The 22862-nt window shown below is 36.2% G+C and overlaps 1 protein-coding gene and 1 long non-coding RNA gene across 4 annotated transcripts in view; one reads left to right on the forward strand and one right to left on the reverse strand.

The window, feature by feature from the left end:
• The window catches only part of grip2b (glutamate receptor interacting protein 2b), a 182079-nt gene that overhangs the window by 58849 nt on the left and 100368 nt on the right, over nt 1-22862 (forward strand). The window contains exon 1 of one of the 3 annotated variants that reach the window (XM_082137796.1): nt 2720-2870. The exons of the other annotated variants lie outside the window; for them this stretch is intronic. Within the exon in view, the coding sequence (XP_081993922.1) occupies nt 2735-2870 (136 nt within the window). The 5' untranslated portion in view covers nt 2720-2734. Of the gene's footprint in view, nt 1-2719; nt 2871-22862 lie in introns of those variants that run through there. 3 annotated transcript variants of the gene reach the window in all.
• On the reverse strand, nt 14217-22810 carry LOC309475260. Its single transcript, XR_014197588.1, has 3 exons — nt 22688-22810; nt 17940-18162; nt 14217-15138 (listed from the first exon to the last, which is right to left on the reverse strand). It is a non-coding gene; the product is annotated as an uncharacterized lncRNA (long non-coding RNA).

A 22862-nucleotide genomic window follows, 5' to 3' on the forward strand; every position in this document is an offset into this window, starting at 1 on the left:
AAAAAATTTGTTTGATTACTTTTGATAATTATAATTCTGAATCAAGTAGACAACGAAATCAGCCTCCAGTTAATCTGTTTTTGCAAGCATCTATAATGCTTTTCAGCTCCTCAACAGGAAGTAAATTTCCTGACTGATTTGATTTAAGTACCCCGCTAGGTTTTATTTTTGAAGGAAAGTAGGTAATGAACTCTTCCTGTACACGTGCAGCCACTTTGTCGGATTAGCGCAGTGTCCTGTGGGTGTTTCCACGGCCTCTGGAGAACATAATGATGTTAATACTTAATTTAAAGAGCTTTCTTCTCTCTTGCCACTCTCTTTGGCTCTCCCCTTCCCTTTTTCTTCTGTGTGGGAGGGATGCAGATCGAACAACTGTGTAGAGACTCGTGATGTGGCATTTCCTTGAGAGATGATTTTCCCAAAATGTCTTAAAGGGAATTACAAAGAGATTAACGCCTTCTCGGGCCACTCCAACAAACAATTGTTTGTTAAGGCAGCTGCCAACATTGTTGCATTTGTTGATTAGCAACATCATTTCGTGGGTAGTTACACAACCCGATGGCATGAGTTTGGGGGCGGGACTTTGTGTTTGATGACAGGGATGTGACAGAGTTTTTGATCTAACAAAACAGTTTTAAAAACCATATGAAAAGGCTTGAGGAACAGTTTCTTACCTGTGTTGACCTACTTCCTGAAAAAACAGGAAGTTTGGGGTGAGTTCACATCGAAGAGCTTAGGTGTGTCCGAAATTGCATAATATCGAAACGAACTTCGCAATGGTACAAACGTATGTTCAACATATGAATTTGTATAGTGTGAATGAAATTGGGATGTAGTACATTCATCATGTTGTCATTGTCATGTGACCTACGTCAGTTGGATCACTGCTATTCATAACTCCGAATGGCCTCATGGAATAGTAAATTATCCATTCAATGAGCACTTCAGAATCTCGGCGGAAGTAGTATCGTCCATGTTTATTTTTGCCTACTGTGTTTTGCCTACGAATTCGGAAATGCCACTCATTTCACCCTACTGTTTTTCTCCTACTGTTTTATGAATACTACGAATTCAAAGGGTCTTCCAGAAACTTTTCGCCTATGGTCACCGTGATTTTGCCAATTACGACATGTTCCTGGATCAACATATTTTCTTGATCCCGGAACAAAATTCCTGGCGAAAAGTTATGTCCAAACGCTATCCCAACCTAACCTACTCATAACGTATCCCTAAAATCAGAGGGAAATGGTTGGGGGAAAACACTGATGTAGAAGCTCCTAACCCTGATTGTAAGACTAAACTTGACATAAACTGTAAACTTATTCCTCAGATCTGATTGGTTGATTGGAATGTAGTTCCAGGATCAGAAAAGATGTTGATCCAGCCCATACCTGTCAACTTTTGGTCTTCAAAATCCAGGTGATTTGTGCGGGGACCGTTCGGCGCGGTGGGGGGTGGGGGTGTTGGATGTCGGATGTCTATCGGCTCGCTTTCGGGTTAAACTTTCCGCGACTGCGCAACTGGGTTATAGGTTGCCAGGTTGAGGTGACAAACGGGTTAGAATTGTATATGGTGTGTGGATTGTGTGAATATAATGCATTTAATACAAGATCTGGCAACTGGTCAACATTAGACAAACATTTTGGTCCGATTATTCATAAAGGAGTTTGGGCCATGCAAATTACGGGAGTTTCCCGGGAGAAATAACAAACTGGCAGGGGTCCGGGAGATAGGGCTAAAAAACGGGAGAAACCTGGGAAAAACGGGAGTGTTGACAGGTATGATCCAGCCACATGATGTACTTGGTGAACTCACGTTCACCTTTCGCCTACTTTTTCAAGAATACTATATATGAATTCGGACATACTACTCATTTCCCATATTGTTTGTCACCTACTCACCTACTATGAATTTGGACATACTACTCGCTTTTCGCCTACTAGTAGGTAAGTATTCATATTCGGACACAGGGTCTGTCTCTTTTTAAAATAGCCAACTGACCAATACAATTATAATATATGCTGCTTGATATTACTTGCTTGATATTAGAAAGAAGACACCATTTGATCAGTCAAATATTTGGTTACGCCCCCAAGTGCAAGATGATCTCATCGATATTGTTAGTCTGTTTTCCCAAGAGAGAAAGGCTGTAAAGGTGTATATCTGATAAAAGGCAATTTTCCCAATTAGCTGCACATTAGCATATATAGGTAGGCTAACAAACATAGACTAAAAGCTACAAAACTCCAATTAGATGTCTTTACATCATCGAGGGGGATTTACTTTTCTGTGTGGCCACTTCACAGCTGTCGGTCCGTCCTCCATCCTAAGGTTAACCCCCCTCCACTCTTTCTCCCAATTCTAATGAGGTATTATTAGCTGATTAGAGAGGACCCTCGTGAAAAAGATGAAAGCTAGAGTGAGCGAGTCGGAGAGAGCAAGCTGGATAGAGGGAGGGAGGTAAAAAAAGATCAACTCACTGCTAGTTGTGCTGTGGAAGCAGTGGGATAAAGCTTCACAGTGAGAGAGAGGCAAACTGGGATATATTTCTGTTTATTTCCCCCTCTGCTCCCGTTTCTTGGCTTGTTGCAAATCAAATGAAAAAGGCGCAAATTTAGCATCCTAACAGCCAAAAGCGTCTCCTCAACGTGCTCGTTCAGAAGACTCTCCGTGTCTAATGTGACACGTTAGGGGGGAATCGTGGGACATTCGGTCACGCAAAGCTAAGGGAAGGATGGATAGAGTGAACCGGGTTTTAAACATCGTAAGACAGATGTCTCCCAGGAAAAGGGAGAGAGGGTCTCACTGGGAGGCGGAGAGCCCGGAGACCTGCGAGGAGAGTCTGTGCTCTCTCAGCCTTTGCATCAGCGGTAAGACCACCCCTGGCAAACTTTCTCTCTCGCTCTCTGTCTCTCTCTCCGTCTCCCCCTCCTCCCACTCTAATCCTTTTTTCATTACTGCTTTGTGGGTTTGATATTAACTTTGACCTGTGGTGTTCCGCCACAAACACTGAGGAGAGAAAACGCTCTCTCTCTTTCTCTTTTTCGGCAGTCTGGATCAGTTAGTATCATCATGTTTCCTCTGAGGGGAAGAGGGATTGAATTAATGGTGAAACTCTTGAACTTAATGTGGACGACAGGGTTTCTCGTTCCTAATGCTGTTCCTGGCGAATTGATTTTCTTTTAGGGTTTTAAATATTTGATGAAATTGATGTTTCCGTGAGGTGCAATCATAATTCTCCACTTTATTTATCATCTCAACTCGTTGACGTTTATTCTCCGGCTTTTGATTTGGTAGGGTATTCAGAGATCAGTGAAGCATCAACGATATTAATTGAGTAAAGATCAGAACTCTTCATTGAGTTATGACTATCATGAGAAATGGCTGTTTAACAAGAGAACTGAACGCTGCATTATTATCTCCAGGAAGTTTGAAGACACTTAAGTTTGTGTGATTTGGTTTGTGTCCAAATCGATTGGAAGAGGTGAATCTGTCCTTCGACATCTTTTTATCTTGAGGGTTTCATAAATCATTTCCTAGAAATCAGTGTACCAACTCTTTAGTTCTTTAGAAGTTTTTAGAATTTGGTTGAAGAAATTTCCAAAAATGAAAATTCTAAAAAACAAAAATTACCTAGCCTCATATCATTCCAGGTTTGTAGGAGTTTCTTTCTTCTGTGAAATACAAAAGAAGATATTTTGAAAAATAGAAAAACGAAAAATAAAAATCTGCAGGGTCCAATCAATGTTGTTTTGGACAAAATCATCAAAATACTATCTTTTGTATTCCACGGGAAGTTAAAAGTCAAACAGATTTGAAAACGTATTAGTAAATGAGTGAATGATAGAATTTTCATTTTTTGGGTGAACAATCCCTTTAAAGGCACAATATGGGATTTTTTCTCCACTAGGGGTCGCTAACCTATTTACAATAACAAAGGCGTAGATTGATGACGCAACATTTGCTATGAATTATGGATTTTGTCGTCAACGTCAAGCCGACCGATCTAATAATGTATATGGATTACTGAATACATCGATGCTTTTATCATTACTGTGATATGAAGCAGTTCGGGATTGCTAAGAGACAGCTATCAGCTCCAAACGCGACGCGAGTCCCGCGGATATAAAAAGAATATGGACATTTCATTCTACCGAACTACACGCAGAATTACTACTCACAGGTCAGTTTATTAGACAAATTAAACTTGAGAGGTAACGCAGCGCTGTTTCACTTGGTCTTACATTACACTATCACTCTAAACTGCATTTGAATGTGTTGAAATGTATGTGTTAACGTTAGTTTGTCTGTATGAGACTAGCAGTAAGCTAGCTAGATCAACATTAGAATAACATACAGATCATATTCTAACATTTTATCATTGTTGAACTATATAACCTTGATTAGTTTTATGTAAATGTGCTCACCTGTTTAATAAAGTACATGTAGGAGTTGTCGAAGTCTCGGACGTGGAGCTCTCGTTTATATAGTGTCCATGGGAGCTCTCGACATCTCGAAAACACCGCGCTGATATTGATTCTCGGTTTAGTTCTCCTTTTTTATCCAAAGTCTGCTTGCCATGGTCCATAATGTTTGAACGAAACAACAACAGCGTGCAAATAGACATTGCGAACTACACAGTTGTCCGCGTCAGTTTGGTTACTATCAGAGGGCTCTGGTTCATAGCTCTGGTTGCCATGGCAGCACGAGCGGAAACCAGAGACAACACGGATATGACGCCATTGACGGCGACAAAACGGAAATAAAGACACGGTCCGTGTCTTCGAATTAAAATATTAATTTCTCTGGATTTAGAAGTTAATTGGAACTGTCGGGATAATGTAAATACACAACTTTAAAAAATATATAACATAGATATAGTGATTTTTTATATTTTTAAATAAAAAAAAATACATATTGTGCCTTTAAGTTGGACTGCCGAAGGTTTGCAAATAAAATGCAAGGGGAAATATAATTAATAATAATAGTTAATAATAATTAACTGCATGTTCTTACTATAGGGTTAGGATTAGGATTCGGTTTAGGAGTTTGGTTAGTTGCATGTAATTATGCATAATTTATAGTTATTACTATAGTAACTACATGTAACGTAACAAGGGACTGTAAAAAAAAACTAAATTTGGTGCGAAAAACATTTTAATTTGAACGGCTGTTTAGATCAAACACAAACTTTTTTTTAAGAAAGGTTTTGCGGAAATGATTTGCGCTTTTCCTAACAACTGACAAAAGTTTACATAGTTGGATATATAACACCTAACATGCTTTTCTCCTTCATCATACCATAATTAATGACTGCTGCCATTATCAATAAAGAAATATAAATAAAATTGTCTGTTAAATGAAATTCCATTTTCATAGCACCAGATTTGTGCTGAGATTTGTGTATGGTGCAATCTATCATATGTCTAACTCTATTAGAAAGAAATTGTTTGCACATCTTTTTTTTTTTTTTTTTTTTTTGTGTATTCAAAGCCAATCCCAAGAATTACAAATGTTCCAGATGATGCAATCTCTCTTGTGTTTCTCTGGACTAGATGCGCAACATGAGATATGTTACATCTCAAGCTGTTTTTAAATATTTCATCTTCTATTCACTCCAGGATGATTATATTGCTTTACATGTGATATATTATTTAAAACCTGGCGGCATATACTCTCTGATGTATTCGCGAGAGGCCCTCTGTCTTTAATGAGGCATCTCACGTTTACACACAGGGGAGGCTGTCTTGCACCCTGCGACACTCTGTAATTATCAGCAAAACTGTATTATTAGGTATCCCTATTAGATGGTTGTTGAATGCGACAGTGTGTCAGAGACACAATGTCCACAAATAGCATTGAATTATTCCGATGGGAGTTGCGCATCAAACTGGAACGCATTTCAATGTCTTGTTCACAGATTTCGAGTCAGGCCCGCTTTGATTCAATGGCTATTACGTTGTTGCCGTTCTGCACTACAGTTTTAAAGGTGTCTGTGAGTGTTTTGAAAGCTTCCAATGTGCCAGTCACAGCCGATCGGCTCAGACTATGTTAAAATAGATTGTATTACAGCAAAGTAAGGTCTAAATATGGCAGCTGAAGTGATTCGATTTCTTGTAACTTGGATGAAGTCAGTGTGACAAGAAAGAAAGAGCGATCGGCTCCAGCTCAGTTGCTGGGTGCTAAATATACCCCGTATCTTTGAACACACACCGAGTGCACCTGGGAACTGTTCCCTAACCTTACAGAAGGAAAGATGTAAGAGGTAGAGATACTGGTAACTCACAAAGAAAGCCTCAATTCTGCTTCCAAGCTTTTTGGCTATACATAATTGATGCCCCCCCACCCCACCCCACCTTAAAATGTAATTGACCAATCATACCTTAGCAACTGTTGCATTCCACCATTTAATTAACATTTTGAATTAGTTTTGAATTGATGTAGCAACAGGATGCAAAATTGTAATTTTAATTTAAACAGCAGAATTGAAAATTGCTTTACGAATTTAAAAACTGCTGTTTTTTATGAAGTGTGAATTATCCATCAGCACACAACTTATGCAATCCTAGAAAGATATGGTAAAAGTACACAGTAAAAAAGAAGACGTTTTTGCCTTAAATTAAGTACAGTCAAATTGCAAATGGTCCCAGGTTCAGATCCCGGACGAGCCCCCAATTGTTTCGCTCGCAGTTTCAAAGCTAGTCTAGGGGATGGAGGGGAAACGTAACAAGATGAAAGTAAAGTCCACATGGAGCTCCTCGTTTCCAGCCCCAGCACTAATGAACACTGCCATCCATCAAATTTCAACTTAAATGACATTAAAATGACTTAAAATCAGTAAATAAGTGAATCTTGAAAGTATTAAAAACGGTTGAAAATTGCTTAACTTATTTTGATGCGTTAAAGCAATTTAAACATGTTGTCATAACTTATTGATCATATAATTTTATTTACAGTATAGTAAGAGTAGTATACTAGTATGCAGTTCTGAATCCAGCAATACATTCCATGAGAGTTTATAGCGCTCCACAATGTTTACATCGCCTCATTTTGAATAAGAATAAAACATCAGGTCATGCATAGACTATCTCGTCTCTTTAAATTTAAATCTAGATTTATTCACATTAATTTGCCCATGGAAACCTCTGTAGACAGAAATAGTGTGGGGGACGAATTTAAGTTTTTATTAAAAGTTTCCCCCAAATCCTCCACGCCCATTGAAACCTCATAACGATCTCTTAAGAAGTTCTTGTGCATATTGTTGTACATTCAGTCAGGTCTTTGCAGTGTTGATTGTAACTGAAAATGTCACAGTGCCATAATGAATGTGTTAGGAACGGTTCTGTTATCTTACAGTAATTTTATCAGTCGTAATGAGGCTTTTCTCTTTTCAGTTGACTTTGAGGAGCTTTCGCCTTTATTCTAATCTGCAGTCTCCACATTTTTTAATCTTATTACTGTGTAATTTAATTATTCCTATAAGGAAAATGGCAGATAAAAATGCTTTGCAATTCACGCTTCATTCTAGCCATCTTAGCATCCAGTATTTTATATACAGTATGTATGGAAAACAATCCAACAATTTATATATATATCATAAGATTATTTCAAAATATTTCCAATGTGTTCTAAAGATAAACCATGTGTTTTCTTGCACTGCGCATGATTTGTGTTCTTTTTTGTTCACAGTCTCAGCTGTACATTTTAGTTCTTCAGGTCAATGATCCTGTGAATTCAGGCAGCAAAGAAAACAATATGAGACCAGAATCTCTTGGGATGCCAGAGGCCGATATGACACGAATCCAGTGTTGCCTTTGACCTATGATGTTTTCGAGTGTGTGTATCTGTGTGGTCTCGTTCCTTGGTAATGCATATAATGCACCTCACACTGTATCCTGAATATTTTATGAGCACTTCACATCGAGAAACGACAACATTCCTCCTGTCGTCTGCTTTTCGGATATGTCATCGGATCCATCTCACAGAACATCCACATTCTGAAAAAAAAATAAAAAAATAAAATGATGCATGATTTCTGATGCATCATGGGAATGGCGAAGGCGTCTGAAAGATTTGTGGGAAGAAATCAGAACAAATTTGATTTCGAAGCAAATATAGAATGATGAATGCTAGCTGCAATTTGGAGCTGCAGGAAATAAGTGATCCTGTTTTATATAGCTGTGCTGTATTATAATATTATATTATATTTGATCTATCTCACAGGTAAGGAGCCTTTGTTCAGGTTTAAGATGAGGCAAGAAGTTTCTTTATTGCTCTTTCATACCTCAGGAGACTTTGACTTTTCGGTTATTGAAATATCAACTTTAACTCAGAACTTTCAGCTAAAATTCCTGTCTAGGAGAAGTTAAAACCGGACATGAATATACGAAATGTTTTTAATCTCTGGTGTTTAATTGTAGACTTTGGAGGGTGAGTACAGTTTGAGACATTATTGAGATCTCTTGTTGAGAAGCCACATGAATTTGTGTCCAAAATGGAGCAAAAAAAAAGAAAAAAAAAGGTAGATAAATATGAAAAGAATGTGTCATCTCTTACCAACCGTGAATACAGCCTCATTTGCAAGTACTTGACTTAATTCAATCCTAACCAGTCATATCCAGCTTGTGTCGAGTGAAATTAGGTCAGAGTACATGTTTTTTTCCCCACTGTTCTTTTCTCTCTAGCTTTGATTCACTCATTTGAACAATTATTTTGTATATCCGTGGCCTTGAGTTCCTCGTTTTATGGAGTGAACGCATCAGTTGGTAGATTAAATCCGCGGAAGTGCGATAATGGCATATTCATCTTATTTGATTGAGTTACTTTTGAATATTCATAGTTTGCAGAATTATTCTTTTCCCTGCACTTTTCATGTTGCTTGTCCATGAAATTATGAAACTTAGAAACCAGTGGATATTTGGTCTTTTTAGATGTTAGTTTTTAAGTCATCTACAGTATATGCCTCTACTGGAAAATTATTGCTTTAAAGTATATATATATTTGTCAGTCATAACCAGCGCTCCGACACACAGCGCAGCAAGGCCTCAGACAACCCAAGTTTGAATCCAAACTTGTCTATCTATACGATCTAAAAGGCCAAAAATGTAACTTAACGTAAATATAAATAAACAAAAATATTTAGACACTTGTCTGTGTTTGCGTGTTCTAGACAGTCTGTGCTTTAGTGATAGGGATTTTATTGACTCTTTCTGCAAGGTACATATTTACACCAACAGGTGGCGCCAAGCAACTGTCTTTACAAGTGAATCATTCACTCAACCAATTTGTTCAAAAACAGATTCGTTCAGGAGTTAAAGAGGTGTGTGCATTTATGAGGGATTCATTGAATCATTCACTCAACTGATTCATTCAAAACACTGATTCATTCAGGAATTAAGCAAGTGACTGTGGTTGCGTTGGAAATTGCCTACTTCACTACTATAAAGTAGACAAAAAACGAAATCAGAAAAGATGTATGTCTGAATTCACAGTACTTGAGACTTAAAGATGACTTACTTCTTCAGGTGAGATTCTGTAGTGTGCATACAATGGACACTTTACTATCCCATGAGGCCACAGGAGAGGATTTATAAATGGCAGTGAAGTGACAAAACTGATGCTAGTCACATCACTTGTTTATGACAACATGGCGAATGTAGTACACCTGAATTACATTCATACTACACACATTCATACTGTATAGAACAAACTTTTATTTTAGCACTCGCAAAGTCAAGTCAAGTCACCTTTATTTAAATAGTGCTTTACAATACAGATTGTTTCAAAGCAGCTCTACAGTGATAATAGGAAATTAATGCAACAAAGATTGTATTGACTGTACAGCAGCTTTAGAAGAGAGTCATTGTCCAGCTTAAGTAAGTTCAGTGATGGCTCATTTTTGTTGAAAAAAGTTATTAATTTAGTTCATTTATATATATATAGCCGCTCTGATGAAAACAGTGATGTCATTGTTCAGCTCAGTTCAGTCCTCATATGACGTTGTCAATGCAGGCAGATAAATAATATTGTTGAATTTTAAGTGTCCATAACTAAGCAAGCCAAAATCCAAAGGCGAGTAAGAGTAGTACACTAGGTTCTGAATTCAGCAACTGATTTATTCATGAATTACACAAGTGACTATGTTAATGAGTGATTAAAGGGGTGGTATAATGCCCTTTCCACAAGATGTAAAATGTGTCTTTGATGTCCCCAGAGTGTGTATGTGAAGTTTCAGCACAAAATACCCCACAGATATTTTTATATAGCATGTTAAAGTTGTCACTTTTTGAGGGTGAGCAAAAACGCATCGTTTTGTCTGTTCCTTTAAATGCAAATGAGCTGCTGCTCACAGCACAGGGGGGCGGAGCTTCAATGGCTTGTGTCAATGATGGAAAGACTCAAAAAGAAGTGACAACATGTAGAATGCAACAGGACATCTCTGAATGGTTAGTTGATGAATTTATGTAGTTGATGTGTAGTTATCTTAGTCATTGATTAGCATATTCTGTCTTGATAATCTATAAATCGTGTTCAGGGGGCGGGGTTTATGTAAATTCTAGGGTTGGTGATGTCACTAACCCGTGAAGAATGTTGTAGTCCTTAAAAAGCAATTTCTTTAAAAGCAAATATCTTCCTTTGCTTTGAACTTTGAGCGTCGTAACTTTGCAGATGTTGTTTATGCTCAAACAGCAACATTACACACTAACTAAAGTTAGAAAAGTGAAATCATAATCAACCAGCCCTTTAATTGAACCATCAACTCAACCGATTCGTTCAAATCACTGTTTCATTCAGGAATTATACAAGTGACTGCATTTACAAGTGATTTATTGAAACTCTACCAATTAATAAAAAAAATTTATTTATTCAGGAATGAAACATACAGTATGTGACTGTCTTTATGATTGATTTATTGAATAATTCATTTAACACAGATTTATTTAGGGATGCCATTACTGTGTGTTGCTTGAAGAAACACTATACGCGTGAATTTGTTCAGAAATAGTAACATTGGTGCAGCAAAAGTAACAATTTACTCAGTATTATATATTGTGATGTTTATGAAACCATGTGTGGTCTGAAGTTGCTTTACAATGGTCCTTATGTTTACATAAGGAACCATAATGTTTCACTCTATAAAATGATGACCATTTAAGATATAATATTGAAATACATGAAATTGGATATTTAGACCTACTGTATCTACAAGTTGTCAACATTAAAACGCTTTTGTTCATTAGTTGGCTAATTTTTGACAGAATTAAGTGATAAAAATGATCTTTTCGACAACCTTTTTAACTAATCTGAAAATCTGCACAGTTGCTACTTTTTAAAGTGTGCTGAGGGACACGGTGGCTTGGTTCCTCCACTCACAGCTTGTTCCCTGAGCGATAAGTGTGAGCCGTGGGAAGCGCGAGATGACATACTGTTGACAGGATTACAGGATCCTGCTAGTAAAAGAAACCTCCTGTCATCTCTTCTTTCATTTCTGTATGAAATGGCACAAAGCTGCAAGGACTCGATGAAAAGGCAGCTTGAGAAGCTTGGAAATCGAATGTCCTTTTTCATTTGGCATGTTGCGTAGAAGTTCTTTTTAATCACTTTTGATATTTTTTGGGGGGGGGGGCATTCAATGTGCATTTGGCAACTATGTGACATTATTTGTCTCATGCACTCCAATATAAAAAGATCAGCACTTTAAATATTGAGTTCACCGCCTTTATATCCAGAGATAAAACTTCTAAGGCGATATTAAAAGAGTTATCATATCTGAAATTAACTCTCTTCGTGTCTCATGGCTCATTTCCAGCAGAATTGAGTGTTGTGACTTTAATAACAGATTACCTTTTTTGAATTTCTCTTTTTGAATTTAATGTCATTTTGATTATTTCTATAGTGCATTTTTATAGTGCCATAAACAGTGGCTTGAAAATGCTTAATTGTGAATCACTAATTAGTTTTGACTGATTCAACTTTTATTTTCTAAGAATTTATTATAAAAAAATAAATAAAATAAAATTATTATTATTATATGAAGATTGTTTTAAAATTTGGAAAGTTCTTAGTATGCGTTCATAATTTATTTTTTGCAACTGCAATGTATTTAATATGTGTCAATTTTTTATTTAGTCTCTTTTTCAATCTTGAAATTTAAACAATCTTAAACTATTTGAATATTTATTGTGTGTTAAGTTTTGTTTTGGGCAAGTTTGTGCCATGCTTATTGATTTGAATTTTGACTAAGAAGTTTAACCGTATATGTTCTCATAATGGCTTTTTGTATCATTCCATGTAAGAGAAGAGCTGTTGATAAGCTTAACTAATGCAGATTTATTCTGTTCTCATCTGAACCTCGAAACTCCTTCAAGTGATTATTGACCTTTCTGAGGTTTCTTTCACAAGTTTCCATATTCCCACAGATGACAATTTGATGACCTTTATATAGGGATGCACGATATTGCATTTTGGCCGATATTCGATATGCCGATATTTTCAAACTAATTTTGTCCGATGCCGATGCCGATACCGATACCGATGTATATACACATTTTCCCCCTGATATATTTACACTTTAATTTTACTGAAGAGAATTCCAAGTCTCTCTCCTGTACTACCTTTACCGTATTACACTCATGTGTTGTAGATAAGGCAATACACAAGACAAATAAAACAACATTTGATTCTACCGTAAATGTATAATTTTACAAATGTAGACAGACATTCACCCCTGAAAAATAGGTAAATTATTTCACTTGGAGAATAAATGATATGCCAGTACCACATTTTATTTTTAAATTCAGACTTCAAACTTCAGTCCTTAGGAGTAAAATAAATAAAAATACATTTTCAAATAAAAAATTTACATTTTCTCCTACTTGAACAGGTCTACCAAATGCTCCCCTGTTTTCGGAGCTGATGCGGTGGTGACCCGTTCATGTAACATGTAAGGGTGGCGCTGCCAATAAAGCAACTAAAAGCTGTCACAAAGAACCGCAAAAGTAATGATTATGAATATGTCAAATATAGCAAGGAGACATTTTAAATGTTTATTAATAAACAAGTGTTTTCTGTGAAATTGACGATGCTGACTCGCGATCTTCGCAGTAGTGAACGCGCCTGAGAGAAATGCACTTTTCGGATTACATCGTTTTCTTTCGTTTTGAATTGTTCTGTTTAAAAATATGATTTCAAGCGTTCTGTAGATGATAGATATATTTCTCAGGTCTGTGAGGCAAGTAGGCTATGCTGAGTTTCGTTTCATTTATGAGACGAACTCCAGTTCACGCGCCGGCGCCTCCGTGTCGTGATATCTATTATCTATTATCTGCTTTATTTATTATTGATTAAATCCAGGCAATTGGTTGATGAAACATTGATTAAAATTAAGATACAATTAATACAAAACGAAATTCACTTAGAAAGGCTTTGTGCTTTCTGTTTGAGGTCTCTGTGAAAGTTTTAAAGCAGTCTCTTTTAGTGCCGATTTCAGAGCGCTCACGTCCGTTACCGAGAACTGTCACTGTTTTTCCTCATAAATGCGAACACGAAAAATAAAATAAAATTAATGTTTTATGCTCTGTGGAGAGCATAGTAGCTTGGAGAGCTTACATTAGTAAGCTACAGGACATCGTCTTTCAAAACATGACCTGCACGAAAGAGAAAAAAAAATTACTGCGTCATTGTACCCAGCACTTCTGAAAATGCACTTGCGAATGCGTCTCTGTCCCCAGCACATTTGGAAATGCCTCCACATGTTGGAAGTTTAAGTTGCTGGCACTCATGCTACGTTCACGGTCGTCACGTGCACATAGGAAACACGCCACCCTATCGGCAAGGCTCATGATGGTCATTTAAAGCTTTTATCGGCCGATGCCGATGTTGTGCCGATATCATCGTGCATCCCTACCTTTATACGTTCGTTTCTTGGTTTAAGGTAACTTCCATTTCCTAATAATTGTACATTTGCACTAAAAGTGGAGACTCTACTAAATTTACTACATTTCTCGGTTTCTCGTTTTTTCCCCCAGCTTTTCCAATAAAAAAAATGGTTTAGAGAAACCAAATGACGCAATGCTATTTAATGTCAAAAAATAATTTAATGCTATAAAATGCTTTCTCCTATGTAGTGCTGGAAAGTTTGATTCATTTTGGTTTGCCAGTCAGTTTGTTTGGATAGTTAAGATGGACAGAGAATTAGGGAGAAAACTATACTTTTAGCTTGAGTATAGTTTAACTGACACCTTTATCTACACCTACATGAATGAATTTCCTCTCAATTTGATATTAGCAGTTACACAATACACCCGTCAGCCTCTAAAATGCACCTAAGAAGATGAAGTTGCAACTTGAGCGTCTAGTTGTCAACTTCATAGTGATTCAAGACTCAAAGTGTTGTTTTTTATAAAATACGTTCTGACACTTTCAAAGCTTCAAAGTATTCATCACCATAGCTTTGTTGCACAATTTCTTTTTTCATCCAACAGTTTCTCATAATCATTCCTGCCATAAATATTGTAGCATATTGGCACTCTGTTGGACTGGCAGTCAGACATTTGACTTCATTCCCCATTCTTTCTTTTATCATTTTCTTCTCGATCTTATGTATTCTCTTCTGTCTTCCTAGCAAAAGGATCACTTTCAAAGAAGTGCCTGTACAAAACACTGGGATCTTCCCCGAGGCTCCAGGTCTCTGTTTGTCTTTCAGTGGTATGAACTACAGAATCCCTCAAGTCTCTTTTGTCGTGGCGGCAGGGAGCGAGTAGCCTGAAGCTCGGATCAAAGAGCTACGATTCACCCACCGTGAGAGCAATCCAGCTCTTGTACATGACTGATCTCAACTCTTGATGTTCAACCTTTGTCAAGGGAATTCAATAAACCAGCTGACAGCATGAACAAACAGTCTGAATGGGCAGCGACGTGACGTCAGGATGGGGACGGTTGTCGAGGTCTTGCTTTTCCGTAGGATTCCTCACATCCAAAGTTGTTAATGAGCATATCAATAATTCTCGATTTCCAGAATGTGTTGGATAGAAGCAACAGATCGGTGTCTAACTGCTGTTTCACGCAGTTGCGTCAGAGAATGAGGTCTTTAGCTCAGGGATAAGTTGAGATGGGAATATGAAGGAATGAGAGGAGAACCTGAATGTGAATTAAGTGAAGAGAAGAATGAAGTTTCCTGAATGATGCAATTTATACACACAAACAGTATAAATCTACAGGACTGTATAGGGAACATAGAACAAAATACAAATTTGACAACAAATTCAATGGGAAAAGTTACACAATTTCTAAATTCAGTTCAAATTTCAATATTTTTTTATTTGCTTGAATTTAATTTCAATAACTAAGACACTATAGGATAATTAAAAAACTTTTTTTTTTTAAACAACTGGTCAATTTTGAGATTTGGCATTTCATATCATGTTATTTCAGACTAGTGAAAAGGAAAAATACACAATACACATTGTAAGTGTTTATTTTATTTTTGCACTATTTCCATTTTTAAATGCCATTTTCTCAAAATGTTTTGTTTTTTCATATACCAAACTTTTCCATTTTATTTCTATCTATCTACTGTATATTCTGAAAGTTTGTACTGAGGAATGTTTGCTTTATTTTTTATTTTTTATTTTTTAAAGATTATGATTATAATTTTTTTCTCTGGCTTTCGACAGTATTTTCTAGGGAAGCTTGTTTCCGCCATGGACCGTCAGTCAGGTTTTAGAGCACAACATAGTACTGTATCAGCACTTTTAAAAGTTTATAATGATATTTTATTAAGCGTTGATTCAGGAGCTTCGGCAATCTTGGTATTATTAGATTTTAGCGCAGCATTTCATACCATAGATAATAGTATCTTGGTTTCTCGTCTGGAGCACTGTGCTGGTCTTCGAGGAATTGCCCTTCAGTGGATTAAGTCCTGTTTATCTAACAGAAGTTTTGCAGCTAATCTGGGCGAAATTCTTATCAACTCCCGCTCCACTAACTTTTGGGGTTCCACAAGGGTTAATCCTTGCTCCTGTTTTGTTTTCATTATATGTGCTTCCTTTGGGATCTATTTTTAAGAAGTATGGTGTTTCTTTTCATTGCTATGCTGACGATACGCAGATTTATCTGCCACTGCAACATAATAACAAGAGTGCCCTAACTCCTCTTTTAGCTTGTCGAAATGACATAAAAAGCTGGATGTCCTTAAATGTTTTAAAACTTAATGACAATAAAACAGAGGTCATTATATTTTGGCCATCTAATAATTATGTGCCTCTTAATCTCAGTTTTGGCCCCGTATAATAAAGCAGTTGTGAGGAATCTGGGTGTTTTATTTGACAAAGCTTTTAAATCTGAAAAGCAAATAAACGCTGTTGTCAAATCCTGCTTTTTTTAATCAGAGACTTCTGGCCAAAGTAAAGCTTTCCATTGACGATTTTGAGAAAGTCATTCATGCCTTCATTCTTCACGGCTTCACTATTGTAACTCTCTTTAGCCAGACAGCACTACTGCGGTTGCAGGCCATCCAGAATGCGGCCACTAGACTGTTGACAAGTTATATGACAAGTTCTTGCAAATATGAGCATAGTACACCAATTTTTATCCTCACTTAAGTGGTTGCCGGTGTGTTTCAGAATCGAATATAAACTTTTATTATTTTGTTTTATTTGTTTTTAAATCATTAAATGGCTTGGCGCCACCATACCTTGCTGGCCTACTAAAACGGCACACATCTGCTAGATCTCTTAGGTCCTCTGATCAACTGCTCTTGACTATTCCCAGATCCAGACTGAAACTCAGGGGTGATCGGGCTTTTTCTGTCGCTGCACCTAAACTGTGGAACGAACATATTACCATTGCATATCAGAATGCCTCCAAAATTATACATATTTTTAAAACTTGGTTAAAATCTGTTTTTAATCTCGATTAGGTGCTGAGGCATGTTTTACTTTTCATTTGTGTCTATTTATTTGTATGTTATTGTTGTACTATTTGTTCTTTGTATGATTAGTATTTTATTTACTGTAAGTTCTTTGTACAGCACTTTGGGCAACTATTGTTGTATTAAATTGTGCTTTAGAAAGAAAGAAAGAAAGAAAGAAAGAAAGAAAGAAAGAAAGAAAGAAAGAAAGAAAGAAAGAAAGAAAGAAAGAAAGAAAGAAAGAAAGAAAGAAAGAAAGAATTTAAAAGACAATTGCGACTTTTTATCTCACAATTCTGACTTTTTTCTCAGAATTGAGTGATATAAACTCGCAACTCTGAGTTTTTTTCCTCACAATTACAAGTTTATATCTCACAATTCTGACTTTATTACTCGCAATTGAGAGATTATATCACGCAATTGCAAGAAAAACTAGTCAATGAAGATTGCGAAAGGAAAAGTCGCAATTAGTTTTTAATTTAATTTTTTGGTGACGGAAATAAGCTTCCATGATTTTCTGATTTCTAAAGATATATCCCAGATCCCCTCTGTAAAAACCTTTGACTCTAATATGGCGACAAAATGTGTGTTTTTTTTTACCTGTATTTATGAATGTTCAGATTTCTCTTCTAGAGATTTATACAAATTTAAGCTTATTTAATTAGATTATGCCTCATTTGCATATTTAAATAAAGCATTTCAGAATACTTGTAATATTTAAAAAAATCACAATGCAATCGATCAACTGGGAAAGTATGGTGATATCTATACCCTATTCACCTGGGGTGTCACCTTAAGATTTGATTTTTAATTGTAATTTAATAATTATTTCACACAATATTTAATTAATTAATTAAAATACATATCTATTTTTTTTTTATATAATATGTATAGCCTATATTAATTAACTCCATGATACTGGTCATTTATGACTAGACTTAAAATAAGCTTTTCCCCACTAAACTTCTACACACAATCTCCCCCCAAAATGAGCTACGGCCAATCATAGATCGATATCAGTGACATTCACCTTGGCTCCTCCATATCATTACCGAACAGACTTTCTCCATTAAGTCTGATAGCGGATAGTCTCAGCGTTGAAGCAGCAGGACATGTAACCGCACGACGGTCCTCCTACCACCGCGTCCTCACTGCGGAGACGTGGGCCGAACCGCCGTCCTCATTAGAGAAATGATGCAGCATCTCTTTCAGGACCGGGAGTAAACTTCTGCTTTTTGTGTTCTTATTGCTAACTGTGTACAATGTGACAGTTTCATCTTAGTATACAACAAAATGTCTCATGAGAAGAGAGGAAGAGATCAAGCAAGAGGAAAGGAAACAGAAAGATGCATAATGTGGCTGGCAACATTGTGAATATTGCTATTGGCCATTAAATGACTTGATCTTTTCTTGTCTGGCAGTGCACAAGTATAAGAGCATTAGGACGAAGATATTTTAATAGCACCATTTAAACTTAACTAACACAAATGCTCTATGAAAGTTGGTCATTTTAAATGATTTCTATGAATCTGTTCAGAATGTCTATTGAACAGAACCTCAATGATTCGTTTGCATCATCACCCCGAATTGTTTACTGGACATGCCAAATTAAATGTTTGGATATGTTTAATTAACATGGTTATAAATTTAGTTCTTAATTAAATTCTTTTATATATATTTAAATTTTTGCATGCAAATAATTTTTAATATACTTTAAGTGACTATGTCTTTTAGCACTAATTCATAGAGAGAGAGAGAGAGAGAGAGAGAGAGTCATATAACAGGAAAGCACACGCATGCTTTATTAATGGCTGAATAATTTTCTATTTGGCAACTTTATTATGTAGCACAGAATAGGCCTGATTGCTGCTATTCTGGAAATGGCCTAGTTTTTGGTCTGTTTTTTCTCGGGGTGGGCGGCAAACATGCATTTTAATCAGAATTTATGAGTAAATTGCACGGCAAGCCCAGAGATCAAAATGCAGCTATATTTCCTTCACATTTCTTTGAGTAAAAAGAAAGGGGGGAAAAAAGACAAATCTTTCAATTTTAGAGGCAATACGGTTACCTGAAAATCTGCGAAGCAGGGCTATAAAAAAAGTTTAAAGGAAACAACTTATATTGTGAAATGTTCATTAATCTTTCTTGTGGAACCAAAACCTTACAAGTTTTATGTAGACGGAAAAAAAAAAATCTGTAGCATGGAAAAGTTGAGATGCTTTTTAGAGAAAAAAAACCTAAAACAAAGCCTTTCATCACCTTATTAGCAGCACATGAGCTATAGCGGATGGAAATGTGATTCATTACCGTATAGTGAAAACAAAAACACAATTAATGTATCAGCTTCTGTAAAATACATCTTTTTGGAGTAATTATGAAAAGAATTTCATACAAATGATTCATTTACTTTTGTTTCATTTCTATTGTTTGTCGAGTGTTGCACCCAGGGGAAGAGGTATAATTCATTATGAGCTGAAGATGAAACAGGGCCATCACTTTTAGAAAAGAATGAGAGAAGTAGGCGTACTGACAGCAGAATCTATCAAAGACATTTTGCTTTCATAACTGACGTATAACACCGTTTTCTTCATTCAGTTCGTTTATCCGTTTCAGGATTTGTATGCTGTAACCTGCCTTAAGTTCACAGTAGGGGTTTGCTATTGTTGCTCTACAAGGTTTTATTTTATATATTATTTTGTTTGGTCATTTGAGATATCATTTGGGTCACTTGTCCAGCTCTAAGGGAATGCCTGGAATATGCTCTGCGTATACATTTACGTAATAATTTACGTACTTTTGTGAAGCACTGTATGATTCTGTATGGCCTAAGGGTTTCAATCGACTGAAGATGCATCAAAGACAATGTTTTAACTCTTTGCAGCATCTAGATGAAGCAGATCTGGTGTGCTTTGATAATGAGGCATGACAGAAGCCTTAATGTCTCCAATGGTAATGGCTGTGGTTTGTTAAGAACTTCGTAGATTCATATTGCAAATAATGGCCGAGGTCAAGTTAATCAATCAGCCAATAACGTAACTGTGTATTGTGGTAGTCTGTAAACTTGAGCTATTTTGTGAACTAAGGGCCAGATTTACTAACAGCTTAACCCTCTTAAAAACTACTGTCAGGATTTACTAAACACAAGCAGTGAAAAAATAGCACTGAAAAGGTGTGGACAGTTACTTTTGTGGCCATGCATTTGAAGGAGTTTCCCTTTCAGACGCTAAAGCTATGGGAGGAGATTTGCTAAAGTTTGCGCTAGTCAATTTACTGCACTGAAAAAAATTTGGAGTAGGATTTACCACTCAGAAAAAGCTAGTAAATTTACAAAGATTTGCCAAGTAAAAACCTAAACATATTTATCAGTAGCTTTAATTAGAAATCTTTAAGTTAAATGTACTTGGAATATGGAATTAAGTAAACTTTACTTAACCTAGTTAAGTGAAAGTAACAAAGAAAATAAGTCATTTTAACTTGGCTAGTAAAAGGTTGATTATTATCGATTTAGTTGAAATTTCCTTTGCATTACATTTCACTCAAACAATAATATTGAATTATACCAGTCATTTATAGTATGTGTTTTACTTAGATTATCTAAGTAATTTATACTATATCATGTCAGATGTTAAAGGTATAGCGGAGGATGTTTTACTTCCTGGTGGGTAACCTATACTATTGGTCCTCCTAATTGTCAATCATTCTGGTGAATCAATCAAACTTTTCAAAAAGTGGAAAGGGCGGGTCTTATCTAAAATTTGGAAAGATCCTCCGCTATACCTTTAAGCATCATGTGAATGCAAAGACCTCAATACTTGGTAGACAATACACAATGACGGTAACATTTGATGGATCGTTTTTGTGTTTGAATGTGTCATTTTGAGCAGAAAATTTACTCGAAATGTCACAAAATGGCAAGTTACTAATCCTGACAACAAAAGCAATGATAAAACAGTGTAAATACAGCTGGAAACCAGTGAAAAATGAACCTCATTAATTATTCAAGGTCCAGTGCATGATGGGAACCCCAGTATCAGAAAAGTTGAGTAATTTTTACTTAATTTTATTGAGTTGATATTTACGCTTTCATTTCTACTCGCTTGAATTAAGTACTAATATGGAATTTACTTAGTTTTTTTAATTCTTGCCTGAACTAACTTTTTCATGTAAATTACAGTTTTTTTTCAGTAGTATTTACTTCACCAAAAAATCTTTTTTTACAGTGTGGTATTTGCGCCATTATTTACAGCCCAAAAAAAGCATGTCTTAAACCAGACGCTTATTGATGCTACTCTTGGTAGATTGTGTTGGTCATTGTGGAAATGATCCGGCTATGTCTGTGTTCTTTAATTTGTGCGACATCAGTAGATCACGAGCAGAACTTTCCACTCCCATCGGCACTTTTATGGGACTGCGCTCTCACGCTAATTTGCCCTGTTTTGTAAATCTGGCTTTATATGTCTTTTTTAGTCAATGAAATGTAATAGTTGAGAAAGTTCATCTCTGAGGAACTGTGTTAGCCTTTTGATGAGCATGACGGAATTGGTTGAGTGTGCTCTCTTCTTAAGATGAAAGAAAATATCTACTGACATTTCTCTTCTCATTTCTCAGTTTAACACATGATGTAGATTTAAACCAATATTATGTTACAAGGCAATTGTTATAATGTAACATTTAAAATGAATGAATGAGCTTAAAGCAACAGAAAATCAGTTAATCATTATATTTAATGTTTCGTGACTTTATTGTTTTTCATTATGCATGTGAATGAATTTGAAATCGATATGATATATTGCATGAAAAGATGTCTCTGGACTTTCAGGTAAGCGCCGCACATCAAAAGGCAATGTGAATATGGGGCATGATAGGCAGCTCATTAATGTTTTAGTAAAAAGCTCCAGTCATTTACATATCTTCATTAATTATGAAGAACTATGTGATGTGTTTTATGTGTAGGTGTCTTAGAATGATGAAAAATTAAAGAAGGTTGGAAACTTTAGTTATATATGCTTTAGTATCACGTTATGTATTTAATGCCTCTAGTTTGTGTTAACGTGAAAACGAATACACTGTGCTACATGAAGTCATGCTTTATCTTGTCGATTTATCTTGATGTTTATTGCCTTTAATAAATTTGAAGTTCATCCTATTTGAAATCTATGTAAATCCCAAAGCATACAATCCATGCTACAAAGTTTAATTGGGCCAAGTACAGAGCCCAGGGGAACTCCTTGAATCATGATTAAAAGTCATGCCTCTCTAGGTAGCTTTTTATTTTAGAAACCATTATTATGCAAAAGTCTCACACTACTAATGAAGGGAGATTCCTAAGCTATTTTGATTTACAACTATTGTAAGTTAGCAACTTGTACGCTGCGTTTATATTTAGTACAATGCAAGCAAGTACACATCCACAAAGTGCAGTTGCATTCATCCCTACCCCTGCTTCACTTATTAGGAGTGTTATTGTTATGTAAGTTGATGCATTGTGTGGAGTATTGCTATCATCAACTCGGCGCTGCTGTGATTAATTGTAGCAGAATTCCAATGTGGGAAAAGACAGGAGTAATTCTATTCAATTCCCAAAGGCTTTTCAGTGTTACCGGTTGTGCGTGTGATCTAGAAAGAGAAAATGATAAAGACAGAAAAAAAGTGATCAAGAGTGCAAAAAAAGGCGAAGGGCAAGTGGCGCACTGGAGGATTTGCGAAGAAAAAAAAGAAGAATACTGCAAAAGGAGGGAGCGATGTCAGAAAAGATAAGGAGTTATAAATATTGATTACCATTCTTGTACCGATCCAAAGACATGACAAGGAAGCACTCAGATGCCGAGGTGTTCTTTGGCAGGAGCTCGAACAACTCGTTTGTTCCCAGGCTCGTTTTTTTTTTAACTCCCTCACTCGCTCTGTCATTCTGACAGATGCTGCCTTGCCTGAGAGCGCCACAACTTTCCTCAGC

Source organism: Leuciscus leuciscus (assembly GCF_965113295.1).
Source record: "Leuciscus leuciscus genome assembly, chromosome: 15".
Lineage (NCBI taxonomy): Eukaryota > Metazoa > Chordata > Actinopteri > Cypriniformes > Leuciscidae > Leuciscus > Leuciscus leuciscus.